At 35.5% G+C, this 14,802-nt stretch overlaps 1 protein-coding gene across 5 annotated transcripts in view; it reads right to left on the bottom strand.

Moving 5' to 3' along the window:
• The window catches only part of NAA16 (N-alpha-acetyltransferase 16, NatA auxiliary subunit), a 63,356-nt gene that overhangs the window by 32,303 nt on the left and 16,251 nt on the right, over positions 1 to 14,802 (bottom strand). For 2 of the 5 annotated variants that reach the window (XM_013059836.2, XM_045076618.1), the window contains 4 exons: positions 14,118 to 14,237; positions 13,050 to 13,079; positions 11,636 to 11,731; positions 4,673 to 4,779 (listed from right to left, as the gene is read on the bottom strand). In XM_013059836.2, coding sequence (XP_012915290.1) covers positions 4,673 to 4,779; positions 11,636 to 11,731; positions 13,050 to 13,079; positions 14,118 to 14,237 — 353 coding nt within the window. The remainder of the gene's footprint in view (positions 1 to 4,672; positions 4,780 to 11,635; positions 11,732 to 13,049; positions 13,080 to 14,117; positions 14,238 to 14,802) is intronic. The other 3 variants (XM_004759287.3, XM_045076619.1, XM_013059837.2) reach the window with 3 other exon arrangements.

Below are 14,802 nucleotides of genomic sequence, written 5' to 3'. Positions count from 1 at the left end.
GGACTTCATAAAAATTAAAAGTTTTATCATCAAAGGATATTTTCAAGAAAGTGAAAAGACAACCCACAGAATGATAGAAGATATTTCCAAATCATTTATCTGATAAGGGACAACTTAATAAAAAGACAACTAACCCAAAGGGTCTGAATGGACATGTCTCCAAAGATGATTTACCAATGGCCCACAAGCGCACAAAAAGCTATTCAACATTATTGGTCATCAGGGAAATGCTAACCAAACCACGAGAGCAACTTTACACTCACTAGGATGGCTATAATCAAATGCCAAGTAATAACAAGAGGATTATTGGTGAGGATATGTGGAAATCAGAATCCTTATATATTCTGATTGTGGGAATGTAAAATGGTACAGTTACTTTGGAAAACAATCTGGCAGTCTTTTTAAAGTGTAAACACAGAGTTATCATTTGAACTAGCAATTCCATTCCTGGGTATATATACCCAAGAGAAAAATGAAAATGTACACATAGGGGCACCTGGGTGGCTCAGTCAGTTAAGCACCTGACTTCAGCTGAGATCATGATCTCAGGGTTCTGGGATTGAGTCCCGTATTGGGCTCTGCTCAGCAGCGAATCTCCTTGTCCCTCTCCCTCTGCCCGCCGCAACCTCCTACTCAAGTGTGCTCTCTCTCTCTCTCAAATAAATAAAATCTTTTAAAAAAAAAAAGTACACATAAAAATTAGCACACAAATATAAATATGCACAGCAGCATTAGTCATAATAACTAAAAGGGAGAAACAACAAAAGTGCCCATCAACTGCTACAGTGTGGTATAACCATACAATGGGATAGTGCTTGGTGACAAAAGAGAATGAAGTAATCATTCACACTACCACATGGATGAAAATATCATGCTAAGTAAAAAAAAAACTAGAGAATGAAATGTCACATATTTTATTATTTCATTACAACAAAAATATTGGGGAGGGGGAACTACTGGTATCTAGTCGGTAGAGGCCAAGGACACTGTCTATTGTCCTATAATGCTAGGTACAGTCCCTATAACAAATTATCTAACCCAACAGGTCAATATGGAATTCTTTGCTGTGGGGAGCTGTCCTGAGTATGTAGAATGTTTAGCATCATCCCTGGCCTCTACCGTTTGGTATCAGTAGCATGCTCCCACAGTGGTGATAATCAAAAATGTCTCAAGATGTTGCAAAATGTCAAAATCCCCTCCCTTGCTGCAACTTGAGAAATAGTGTCCTAGAGGAAGAGGACCTTCCAAACTGTTTCTAAAACAACAGATGAACTTCCATAATACAAAGATCAACAAACCTAGATATATTACATTTTTAACCATTTTATGTTAAAAAACAAACAAACTATATCCATGGAAAAGCAAACACAAGGGAATACATTCAGGAGTATCTAATGCTGGTGAGGGAACAGTGAACCTTTCACATACATACACTGCTAGTATTGATACAAACTGGTGTCTACAACCTCATAGAAACCAAAGTACCTGTGATTACTGAGAATCACAAAATGTACATACCTTTTACCCGTTAATTTATCCTAAGAATTTGTAAGACGTGAATAATCCCGAGTAAAGGTATGTGATCAAAGATATTTATAATGTTTTTTTAAACAGTGACAGTTTGGAAAACCAAAGTTCAATGGAGGTATGACCGATAAAAGAGCAGGCAGTCATCAAAAAGGAAGGTAAGGAAGACTATAAAATAACACATAAAATACTTAAGAACATGCAAGGGAAGAAAGGGAAAAACAAAACTTTATGGCTAAAATTATTACAGTTACATACAGACACCACAAATAAATTCATAGGGGAAAAAAACCTTGACAGGAATTGTCCAAAAAATGCTCTCCATGCTTCTAAATTGCATATTCACAATTTAAAATGCTGCAGACATTTTTAAAATACTTTTTTACAGTTGTACTATATCCTGGTCTAACTTCAAAATATTATTTTATTTTCATTTTCCCTAATATGAATCATTCTTTAAGACTCAGAAGTTTATTAAACTATAACTGTTCATCAGCCTTAACCTCTTCTAAATACTTCCTTCAGAGTTAAAATGCAGTGTTTAGGGGCGCCTGGGTGGCTCAGTGGGTTAAAGCCTCTGCCTTCAGCTCAGGTCATGATCCCAGAGTCCTGGGATTGAGCCCTGCATCGGGCTCTCTGCTCAGCGGGGAGCCTGCTTCTCCCTCTCTCTCTCTCTGCCTGCCTCTCTGCCTACTTGTGATCTCTGTCTGTCAAATAAATAAATAAAATCTTAAAAAAAAAAAAAATGCAGTGTTTAGCTACAAGACTTATTACTGGTTAGAAGTCAATTTTAAAACACCCTTATTAGGAGAAGTCACAAATATATGTGGCCGTAATTATCTGAAAAGTACTCCCCATGCCTGTACGTTTTTTTCTTACAATACTAAGTTCTGATAACCTGAACTCAATTTTCTGTGGTTTAATTCAGTTCTCAAAAGCACTTGATAAACATTCCTATTCCATGCTTAAAGATAACACTAAAGAGATGTCAAAGGTTCCTATATAAATTAATATATTCTCAGTTCCTTCTTTAAAAATGTAATTTGCATGCTGTATAAAATACCAACAAATGTTTTACATCTTTAGGATGGTCAATTGGGGTCAATACGGTGGCTGGGGGGCTATTTTAAAAAAAGAAAAGTCTGGGGCACCTGGGTGGTTCAGTCATTAAAGCATCTGCCTTGGGGTCGTGATCCTGGGGTCCTGGGATTGAGCCCCACATCTGGCTCCCTGCTCAGTGAGGAGTTTGCTCCTCCCTCTCCTACTCTCGCTCCCGCTCCCACTCCCCCTGCTTCTGTGCTCTCTGTCAAACAGATAAACAAAATCTTTCAAAAAAAAAAAAAAAAGAAGAGGAAGAAGAAAAACCTGTGCCCCTTGTGAACACTGAGAGAGCCCATGAAGGCTCACTGGCTTATGAGGAGCAAATCCTTTAAAGACCACTGTATTCAGCAGATGCCACAAGATATTATTACAAAAGCAGTACCAGTGTCTCAGGCTTGTCGAAAGTTTGCTCCTCACATGACACCACTTCATTTTTACCAAAGACAAACACTGGTACCTTCAGTTCCCCAGAAAAAGGCAGAAAGTGAAAGCAGTGCTCAGCATTTGTTTTGCAGTAAGCCCTTACAGAGGCATCTCTCACTCTGAGCATTGAGGGACACCACCAAGCTCAGTCCCCCAGGAAGGACATTCAGCATCAAGTCACCCTAGATGTGAACTTTGTCCGTGAGAATCTGTGCTTTGTCTCAATTTGGTTTGTGTATCTGTCAGTAAGATGTGTCCTAAGGCATCAGAAAAGCCAAGAGAGGTAATTTTGGGGCCTGGGGATTTCAAAAAATTTTCAAATATAAATTAGTGTTCAAGAGATTTTCCATATAAATTAATGCTAACTGCTCTTAAACTTTATACCACTTTAGCAAGAGAAATTTCACAGGAAGGCTCTACTTTCAGGTTGCGGGAACCTGTATTTGAACTCACACATGTAAGTTCTTTATTATTTTGACGTCTCGTCTCACCTTTTTTCTCTCACCACTGCCCAAAAGAGTAAGGCAGGAATTTTGGCAAACGTTATTTTAAATAACCTACAGAAATTATTGGTAGGCACTGTTCCATGTTTTCCCATGAATCAAACACTATTTATCAAAAAGTGACAGCAGCACCACTAAAATCAAATAAAGGATACTACAGACATTAAGGAACCATTAACTTTTTTAAAAATGTAAATGACACCTTTTACTTATGGAGCATTAGATATTACCAGTTGTTCCATTTTATTTATGAAAACTGCTTCCCCAGAAAAGAAAGTATCTTCGGTTATACTACCTATCATTGACCTTGTTTTCCATATATTAGATTCACAACTACTGCTAGTTTACAAATTATGGGTCAAAACTAAACTCATAAGTGATAGATTTCACTATAAATATTTTACCACGTCTAATAAAATCTTTTCTTTATCCTCTAGTAACTTTCAGGAATTCTGACTACAGAAAAGAACACAAGACTTTACAACTTAAGAAAGAAAAAGCAATGTCCAGAAACAGAAATATAACTTGTTTTCTATTCATTTTTAATTTTCCAAATACCTAATTGAAGACCAAGTGCCTGTTTTCTAATTTTAAAGGTAGACAAATACTATTCTTTCAATTCAAGAAAGAGCCAAAACTATTCTTTCTTATTAAAATGTTGCCTACTAGTTAAAAGTAATAATACTCTGTAGACCAAATGGGATTTTACTGCTGCACTAACTTGACTGTTCATGCTCTAATGTTAAAAGCATGCATAATGCATAATAAACTTTTAAAAAATCTATAAACTATGAAATAATAAACATGAAATACTTATATACAGACTTCTGGTGTCAATATCAAATTTAAAATTCTACGAGAAAAGTACACCCATTCAAAACAACCTTTATAATCTTAGTGCTTTTATAAAGCCTTTATTCTGTAAGTTTCACAGGCTGACGGTACCTTTGATAGTATCTATCCTACATACATAAAATTTCAGTTCATCTGTTATTAAACTAAGGTGAATACTAGAATAAAGAAAATTATTAAATCATAGCATATTATTTACATGGAAATCTTTCTATAATAAGTTAGTAAAAAGATTATAGCAAAACTGAATAAAGACCAAATTTTACCTTTTCTGTATTGTAATATAAAGATTTCAAAGTAGTAAACAAGGGTGGACAGCCTTTACTGAAGTTAACCCTCAGGAACTTATCCATTAGTTCTCTAAATTTTTCACCTAGAAACAAAAGTGTACTTTGTTATACTTCAATTGACGCAAACAGTTCTCAAAATGATTTTACAAATTAAAATATAGCTCCCTCAAAAACAATGACCCCCATCCTATTTTTAAACCCAAAAGTCTGTCAGCATTGTTGCTTGACTCTTAACCACCAAAAAAGGATAACACTAAGTTATCTTAGTTGGCAACTATACTTTTCCCTAGATCCTGTTTGAAATATCTTCAAAGAACACTTCAAAAGGTAAGTAAAGAAAATCATTATGGAGCTTTAAGTAGAGTGAAAAAAGTTTCTTACTAACCATCCTGAATACGGTTCCTATAGCAAGTCTCTTTCCTAATCTGACTAACCAGCAGACTCGGTCCTCATCTGCAGATATCTCAGAAAGTACTCTGCAGACTATAAAAAGATCCTACTGTAACCAGCCATATTCAATTAGCAGCCAAACTATCTTTTTAAACACTAAAGCAGAATTTGAGTATGTTTTCCAAATGAACAAGTGCTTTACTTCAACATTCATTCCACAATCATATTTCAAGGACCCACCATGTGCCAGGCACTATTCTAGGTATTAGGGATATAGCTGTGATTAAAACAATTAAAAAAAAAAAAATTCTGCTCTCATGGAACTTAACATTCGAGTGGGCAAGATGGATAATAAGCAAAATAAACTTTTGTTAGACATTAGACTGAGCCCCAGAGCATTTTATCATTAGAATTAAATACCCTATTTGCAACATCAAGTAAATAATTCTATTATAGTTAGACCCTAAAAAAAAAAAACTCATCATCACTTTTTAGAAGCAGAAAAAATTAGAAAAATTTTCATTTTAAATACAACACAAGGGGTGCCTGGGTGGCTCAATGGGTTAAGTCTCTGCCTTCAGCTCAGGTCAAGATCTCATGGTCGTGGGATTGAGCCCCACACTGGGCTCTCTGCTCAGCAGGGAGCCTGCTTCCCCCTCTCTCTCTGCCTGCCTCTCTGCCTATTTGTGATCTCTCTCTCTGTCAAATAAATAAATAAAATCTTTAAAAAAAATACAACACAAAGTCTTTAACTCACTTAAAGCTTTAACTTTTTTTTTTAAAAAGATTTTATTTATTTATTTGACAGAGGGAGATCACAAGTAGACAGAGAGGCAGGCAGACAGAGAGAAAGGGAAGCAGGCCCTCTGCCGAGCAGAGAGCCCGATGCGGGACTCGATCCCAGGACCCCAAGATCATGACCTGAGCCGAAGGCAGCGGCTTAACCCACTGAGCCACCCAGGCGCCCAAAGCTTTAACTTTTTTGACTGGAACAGTTAATATACAGGGACATGGATTTGCTCACTCATTTAAAAAAAAAAGAAAAAAAGATATACATGTCATAAATGGCTTAACCTTAAGTAAAACTACTGAAACTACCTCTATGGTTTCATTATGAATCAACACTCGACCAAAAAAATATCAACAACCCAAAGTGTTTATTTGTTATGACTGACTATATTGAACAAAATATGCATACTCAATATAATTATATGTCACAAAAATTTGAAAGAGATATTTAAATTTTATTGAGGAAAAGGAACATTTATCAAATATAAAAACATGTTTGACATTTGTTAACTCAAGTCACTATACAGACTGTTTTCATTTTCAGATCATCTCTAATCTTTTTTATTAGATCATATACAAAGTATAAGTGTTTTGAAAATCAGATTACCAAAACAACACAAAATTTCACTCTGGGTTAAAGACACATCATTACTTCTTTAAAACTCAAAAGTAGTTTCGGAGATCAAGTCTTTCCAGCACTTTCTTTGATATAAGGTAAAAGTTAACAATATTGTGGTGGACAGTAAGATGCAGGTACTTAGAGAAATGTGCATTCTTCCACCTCCTTTGTGTGTGACCTTGAGCAAATAACCTGTCCACTGAAGTCCTCACTTTCCCCACTGCAGGTGAAGGCAACAATGCCAGCAGGCTCAAGAGTGCTCCCAGATGGCTCCAACCAGGTAAATATATAGCAGTAAACAGAGTATACAGCATACAGCAACCACTCAATAAATGCTGTCTACCATTATAGGCCTTGATATCCGACAGCTACTATATTTCTGTAGTTAATAATCTTTTCCAGGGGAGCCTGGGTGGCTCAGGAGGTTTAGTATCTGCCTTCAGCTCTGGTCATGATCTCGGAATTGAGCTCTCTGCTCAATGGGAAGTCTGCTTCTCCCTCTGCTCCTCCCCTCTGCTCGTGCTTGCTCTCTCACTCTCTCTCAAATAAATAAATTAAATTAAATCTTAAAAAAAAAAAAAGAGTCTTCTTCAAATTTGCTGACATCCACTGAGAAAAAAAAAGCATTTTATCTTCATGTCAGAGGCTATTCTCAACTCCTCTTCTTGGTTAACTTTCTCAGTCAATTCAGACCACCCTGGCAGATTGGAGTTAAAAGAACATATACTCAACTCTTGATTATCCATAATATCGAAAGCCTCATCTCCCATTAAACTGTTATTTAGACTGAGCAGCTATGAGAAGGAAGGAGGGAGCTCTTTCTGTGTGAATTTAAGCACAGATATAGAAGAGAAAATCAAGTGCACAGCTATCTATGCTATTACTACTTTTGTACAGAAGAGGGAGAAAGAAGGAAAGCTATACACGAACCCCTACCTAGTACAGTTGTGCTTCTATATGCACAATATATTTACGCAAGAATACACTACCTACTGTTAACAATGGGAGCCTCTAGAGAAGTAAACTTGGTAGGTAGGGGATAAACAGGAAAAAAACTTTGCACTTAAAAACCTTTATATAGGGGCACGTGTGTGGTTCAGTGGGTTAAGCCTCTGCCTTTGGCTCAGGTCATGATCCCAGGGTCCCATGATATAGCCCCGCATTGGGCTCTCTGCTCAGCAGGAACCCTGCTTCCTCTTCTCCCTCTGCCTGCCTCTCTGCCTACTTGTGATCTCTGTCTGTCAAATAAATAAAAATCTTAAAAAAAAAAAAAACTTTTTATAATCTTTTATCTGAAACTATAATAATGCTCCTCAAATGCTACTCAAATGCTCCATCAAATGCTCTATTCCAAAATTAGTTACCATTATCCATCTCCTAAGCACTTTCTTTACGCATAAAAAAAACCCTTCCACAAAAACAATCTATCTCTCTTCTTCCTAGTTATTTAAAAATAATTTTTAGTAACTCCCAACCCCACCAGACTTTCCTTTAGGGGGAAAAAAAAGACCATCACTAATTAGTGCCTGTTAGCATTACAGCTTACCAAACAGGTCATCTGTCTACACAGATGCTATGCTAATTCTTCTCTGGATGATAAGTGTGGATTCAAGTAAAAACTGCTGTCTCAAAATCCAATGCTGAAATAATTAGCACAATCAGCAAGATAAGACTAGCTGATTCACTGGGAATTTATTCTAAATAACGGAGAATGTTCTCACGATAAAAAAGAAATGATAATTATGTGACCTAGTGGAGATGTAAGCTAACATACTATCATACCACAATGATAATATTATAATGTATCAAATCAACAGTTGAACACCTTAAATTTATATAATATTATGTGTAATTACACCTCAATAATAAATAACCCAATAAAGAAGAATGGAGCAAAATTTGATGAGAACTTTGTATTTAATAGTCTGGAATCATCTCCTTCCCTCTCACCTGTATAACAGAATAGAAAATGATGAATTAAAACTACTTCTTTGGAAAAGTAGCTACATTCCTGCATTATTTTCACAGTGCTTAATATTTTAGGCTGTTGGAAAATCTACCTAGGACTTCTGTGTTCGCTACTCGATAGTTCTAAGCCCCCCTTTTTTTTTTAGATTTTATTTATTGGACAGAGAGAGTGAGAGACACAAGCAGGCAGAGCAGCAGAGGAAGAGGGAGAAGCAGGCTCCTCACTGAGCAGGGAGCCTGATTGGGGGCTCAATCCCAGGACCCTGGAATCATGACCTGAGCCAAAGGCAGTTGCTTAACTGAACCACCCAGGCGTCCCAGTTTTAAGCCTTTTTACCTCAAAACTGAAAACTCTTTTCAAAACTTTCACCTTACATTCTCAAGTTCCATGATGTTTCTTAAACAAAAATCTTACTGCTTTTGATAATGTCAAATACCCTTCTTATTATACATAAAAATATTTCTAGACAGGCAGAACACCACGAAGGATTCAATTTCTGCCCAGGTACAATGAGGTATCTGTAGGATTTTATTTATGCTCACTGGAGCTTTGTAAATCCATACGTGTTAGAACCTCACAGTGACGTTGACTTTTAAGCCCATGCCCTAAGACCCTTCAACTGAGTCCCATCTTGTATAAAGACTCCTTTAGCATTTCAAAGACAGAATCCCAGAGAGTCCAGGATATGGCCACAAAAACCTAAATCACACTTTACAATCCACAGTTGGTTCCAAGCTGCCTTTCAGTAAAACTGTATTCCGTATCATGCACTATGAGCTTTTGGCAAACTTTATGAACTGTGAAAAGAACTGAGGAACTGTAAAGTTGAAGCCCCATGTTCCATAAAGGAAAAACAGGCCTAAGATATCTTGTTAGCAATCATCTTAGAGAGGCACCTGGATGGCTCAGTGGGTTAAGCCTCTGCCTTCGGCTCAGGTCATGATCTCGGAACCTGGGATAGAGGCCTGCATCGAGCCCCGCATCGAGCCCCGCATCAGGCTCTCTACTCAGCAAGGAGCTTGCTTCCCCTTTCTGCCTGCCTCTCTGCCTACTTGTGATCTCTTTTTCTCTGTCAAATGGATTAATAAAATCTTTAAAAATAATAATAATAATCTTAAAGTTAAGTGAGTCTTCTTTCTTTTCTAAGAGGCCAATGAATGCATTTCAAAGTTCCAAACTAAAAGAATATCCCCACTCACAATGTGACATAAGACACACATTGAGACTTACTAAAAAAAAGAAGCCAGACACCAAAGGCCACATATGGTATGATTCCACTTATATGAAATGTCCCAAAGAGGCAAATGCAGGCAAAGGAAGTAGATTAGTGGCTGCCTGGTACTAGGAGGTCAGGGAGTAACCACTAGGAGTATGAGGTTTCTTTTGGGAATGGTGAAAATTTTCTGAAACCAGATAGTGATAATGGTTGCACAATTCCATGAATACACTAAAACACTGAGCTGCATACTTTAAAAAGTGAATTTTATGGTATGCGAATTATATTTCAAATGCTGTTAGTTAAAAAAAGACATATAGAAACATGGGGCCAAGCATCTTCAACAAAACACTTTTACTATGGGAATGCTCCTCCTCGCATCTCAGAAATTCACAATGCATGTATGAAAGTTCTAACAAGTCCCACAGAAACCTGATTGCTGGGTTCAACCCAGCTTCCCCAACTCACCTGCCTAAAGAATATCTCAGCAAGTAAGTCACCCTCCCCACTGAGCCTGATACTGCCCACTTGAGCTTAATGTTCCCTGAAAAACCTCAGGGAAATCTGCTTTCAATATTTCATAAAGCCACAACAAAAATGGGAGCATCAGAAGACTACTACTTATCATCTGAGATGTACTAGTGGAAAATAAACTGTTTACAATGAACTCGTACCGACTGTCTAATAAAATACACTTCTAACAGGTACTTGATATATTTTTAAAGTCAGTCAACTAAAAAACTTTTTAATTTCCATGTATCTTTTGATAAAGAAAATTATAACCCAATTATTTAAACAAATATTTCCACTATAAATGAAAACTCATTAGAAAATAAACCACCTCCTCACCCCATGCCTGGAATAGATTTTTTTTTAATTTTTTAATTTATTATTTTTTTATAAACATATAATGTATTTTTATCCCCAGGGGTACAGGTCTGTGAATTGCCAGGTTTACACACTTCACAGCACTCACCACAGCACATACCCTCTCCAATGTCCATAACCCCACCACCCTCTCCCTACCCCCTTACCCCCAGCAACCCTCAGTTTGTTTTGTGAGGTTAAGAGTCACTTATAGTTGGTCTCCCTCCCGGTCTTTTCATTTATTAAAGTTGTTTAGTTTTCCAAGGTCTGACTTATGTCAAAAGACATGTGAGAAGTCCCAATAAATAGTGATCTATAGCATTTTCAAGTAAAAATAGAGACAACTCTAAGAAAAAGGCACAATTTTCTATAAAATCATCAACAAAGATATTAATTATCCGAAGAACTAATACACTTTTACCTCCTCTACAGCCCCGAAGTGAAGGAGTTCAACTGCATGCAGGACTTGGATCAAGGTCGTGAACATACTGCTGTTCGATAAATGCAAGTCACAATATATACCACAGTGCTCTGATTTACACAAGTACAAAAGTGGGGGGTATCTGTTTTCTAGAGATACAAAATACACAGAGCTCTCTAAAAACAAAAGCGTGACACAGGCAAATTTCAGGAAAGTGGACAACTTTGAGGAGAGAGGGCCTTCACAGCGAATGGCGATGTTCTTCAACACTGTGGTGGGCACAAAGGGCTCACCACGCCTTCTCTGAATATATGCTCAAAAAGAAAACCTAAAACTTCAAAACTTCTACCACTTAAATCACAATACCTCACATAAAATTTGTTATCAATTCTAGAGAACTTAGTTTATCTTCTAAATCTGGTGTTTAATATTTAAAGTCACATAAGAAAAATAATCTTATACAGATAACTTCTGATACTTGAAAGCAACATACAGCTATATGCTACACACACTTATTACCACATGAATAAGTTTATAACTGATCAGTCCCACTCCCAAGACATGTGTATATGTAAAGTAAACTCTGTACCAGAAACAAATTTTTTTTAATGTGAATGATGTTGAATAACAGATAATTATTAGTGTTACAAAAGATATCCTAATATTACCTGGGGCAAGATTCAAAGGTAATCTTCTAGGTGAAATTGCTCTGGGGTGCTGCTTACTAATTTCTTCATAAATTTGAAGCCTCTCTTCTAAAGTGCCTATTATCAGTAAATACGTGTGAGATTCAAAGCATCAGAACTTTTATCTATGATAAAATGCTAATAAACTTTAAAAACTGTAATAAAGAAAGACTGCATTGTTAATATTAAAAAACTCTGGTGGTGAAATAATAGGATCAGCAAAACACATTTTAAACCCAATCTCCAGAGAAATCCAAAACTTCATCACAACAGATTCTACATCCAACTCAAATCAGACGCATACAAGACACACAGACTCAAGGTACACAGCGCTTCTCTCATATTCCTTAGCGCACAACCCGTGAAAAACAAAGTGCTCCTTTCTAACTTTTCTCACACAAATTCTCTAATTCAGTGAGGCCTACACACACGCCAAAAAAGGCTGTAAATGCTTACTGGTTAGGCTTTAACATATGTGCTGCTGAAGCGAGCACTACTGATTAAGTTTTAAAAAGCAACCGTTTCAGTATCATGAGTGTAAATGTTTTATAGTTTAAAAGATGAACTAAATTTTTAAGGTAGTTTTGACATTTAAAATCTTCAATGAAAATCCATTAAAAAGAACCCTATTAGTATAGACTGTTTAAAGTGGCAATTATTTCTCCCTGTAAATACAATGATATAAAAAATAGTTCTAACATTAAGTGGTCTTCCCTCCCACAACAAACCTAATTTTATAGTACTCAATATAAACTACATGTTACTCTGCAGCAACAATCTGCAAAGTAGGATCTGGGTCTACTTTGTTATTCGAAAATAATATCCTGCATAATTTTCAAAGACAGATTTTTTTTTCATATAAGGAAAATTTACAGGAGAATTTAAAGAAAAAGCAAACAAACCTGATTTTAAACTGTAAGGTTTTGAATTGATTTTCATTCAGAAAACAGAAATATTATTTTAAGAAGAACCCCTGGTACTGGCGATCAAGGTATCTCTGTACTAAATGTAGTGTTCACTATCAAGATTATAAATACGATACTTTAAAAAGTAATGTTTGATTTTGTTTAGACTCTTTCCTTCCCCCATTAGTATGTTTTGGAGCTCCAATGTGCTGGGATTCAAAACCTGGGATATAAGAAAGATAATTTCCATATTCTGTTAACAACTTGGAGACTTCAAGAAATATCAAGAATCCTTATACTAAAATTTACATGAAGTCTATTTGCTGCATTATTTTTAAAAAGCAGGTCTCATATTTATGCCTAAAGAGTATTAAAAAATTTTTCTCCACTATCCCAGATATAATACGTCTTATAACTGTAGTAAAATTAAGACAAAACCAAACCATTTCAATGCCCTACTTGAAGTCACAAGTTGGAGCTCCAGAACTTACCATGGGGGAGAGAAGGTCCCAAGGAGGAACCTAAAAAGATAAAGTAATGTAATTAGTTTTGTAATCAATATATTTGAGAGTAAGCGTGGATATTGACATGGAACATATATTCATTATACTAAACATTTAAATATCTCTAATATTAACTACATGTCAGTAACTGATAAAGAAAAACATCAGTTATCTCACCTTTCCAACCTTCAAATATATTATGACTTTTGTCCTGATTTTTAAAGACACAAATTAATGATCTAATTAATATTTTAATTTTCATCCTTTTTGTAAAAACAATTTAAGGAAGAAAATTAATTATTCATGATATTAAATTTTAAACACATAGAAAACCTGGATTAATTTGTAACAGTGATTAGGGTAAAATAAATTTTCTATAAATGATTATGAATAGCTACCTATTTTTACCATATTTTTTTAATTTAAAAGTTCTGCTGTTTCAACCCCCTTGAGCCATATTTTCATAATTATTTCAGCCATGTATTTATCCATGAGTAAATCTACTAGGCGTATTAACTGCTCTTAACATTTAATTATGAGAATATTAAGGAAGATTTGGAAAAATACTATAGATTTCTAAAAAGGATAGGTCACCTAATTTGAAAAGAAAATATGTAAAATTTTGCTCTACACAAATTAAGCTAGTTTGAAATTAAGAAAATAATTTTCATATCGATGCTGTACAGTACGTACCCTCAGCAAAATTTCTTTGGCCTAATCCTCACACTTAGAGGCTGAGGGTAACAAACCTCTAATTCTTTAAAAAATATTAAACTTCCCAGAAAGGGAATGCTTGTTTTCTTCCCCGGCTTTCTGGTTAGTCTAAATTGGTAACATTTTAATGGGTTAAGGAACTTAAAATTATCTGTGAGCATTTATCACTTACATATAAATAAACATCTAAATTCCTCTTCACTGCCATGTTTAACCTATAATTTTCCTAAATGGAAAAATAAATGCTAAGGCTAAAAATATTTGTCTTCAAATATTATTACAACTGCACATTTACTTCAAACACTAGTTAAGATTACGTAGAGGAGAAAAATCATTACATACTAAGTTGCAGAGCTTTTTCCAAGCCTTCATAATAACACCAATTTTCTGCATTCCGATCAATCAAGTTTTTGAATACTTCACTGGCTTCTTTTAATCTTCCCAATTTCAACAGCATTTCCCCTAAAATTAAGTTTAAATTCACATTCATTTTACTTAAACATTAAATACCCTTCTGATCTCATAAACTTCACTAAGCATTATTAGCATAATAGATGTTTATGAAAAACAGAACCGCACGCGCTTCCCTTTGGGGCATGCTGCAGTTTATCCAACTCAACACAGATTAATTCACAGCTTGACTTCAGAAATGAACCTTCATTCTATATAACATTCTATTATACTAACATTCATTTCTGGCTCCCCTCTACATCCCAAAAATACACACAGGATATTTAAATTCTTAGTCAAAATATTTGTATTGTGCACATTTTTATATATCCTTTAAGATAATTAAAGACTCCCTCTATAGACTGGTAAATAATTCTAATGAAACATCCCTACATTCCTACTGCTAGATTTGAATGTACTCTACCTGATCAAATCATTTATTAAACAATTCTCCATTCAGTTCTCTTAGCTCCCTTTCAATGTCACTAAAATTGGAGATTAACTCACTTAAAACACTAAGTACCACTTCACAGCAAGAAACCACATAAACCAGGTTCACATGTGGGTCGCCCCTAAG

This window comes from Mustela putorius, unplaced genomic scaffold (genome assembly GCF_011764305.1).
Source record: "Mustela putorius furo isolate JIRA1106 unplaced genomic scaffold, ASM1176430v1.1 tig00000179_pilon_pilon_pilon, whole genome shotgun sequence".
Classification (NCBI taxonomy): Eukaryota; Metazoa; Chordata; class Mammalia; order Carnivora; family Mustelidae; genus Mustela; species Mustela putorius.
Note: the sequence above shows the minus strand (reverse complement) of the source record. Positions and strands in the feature narration are given on the sequence as shown.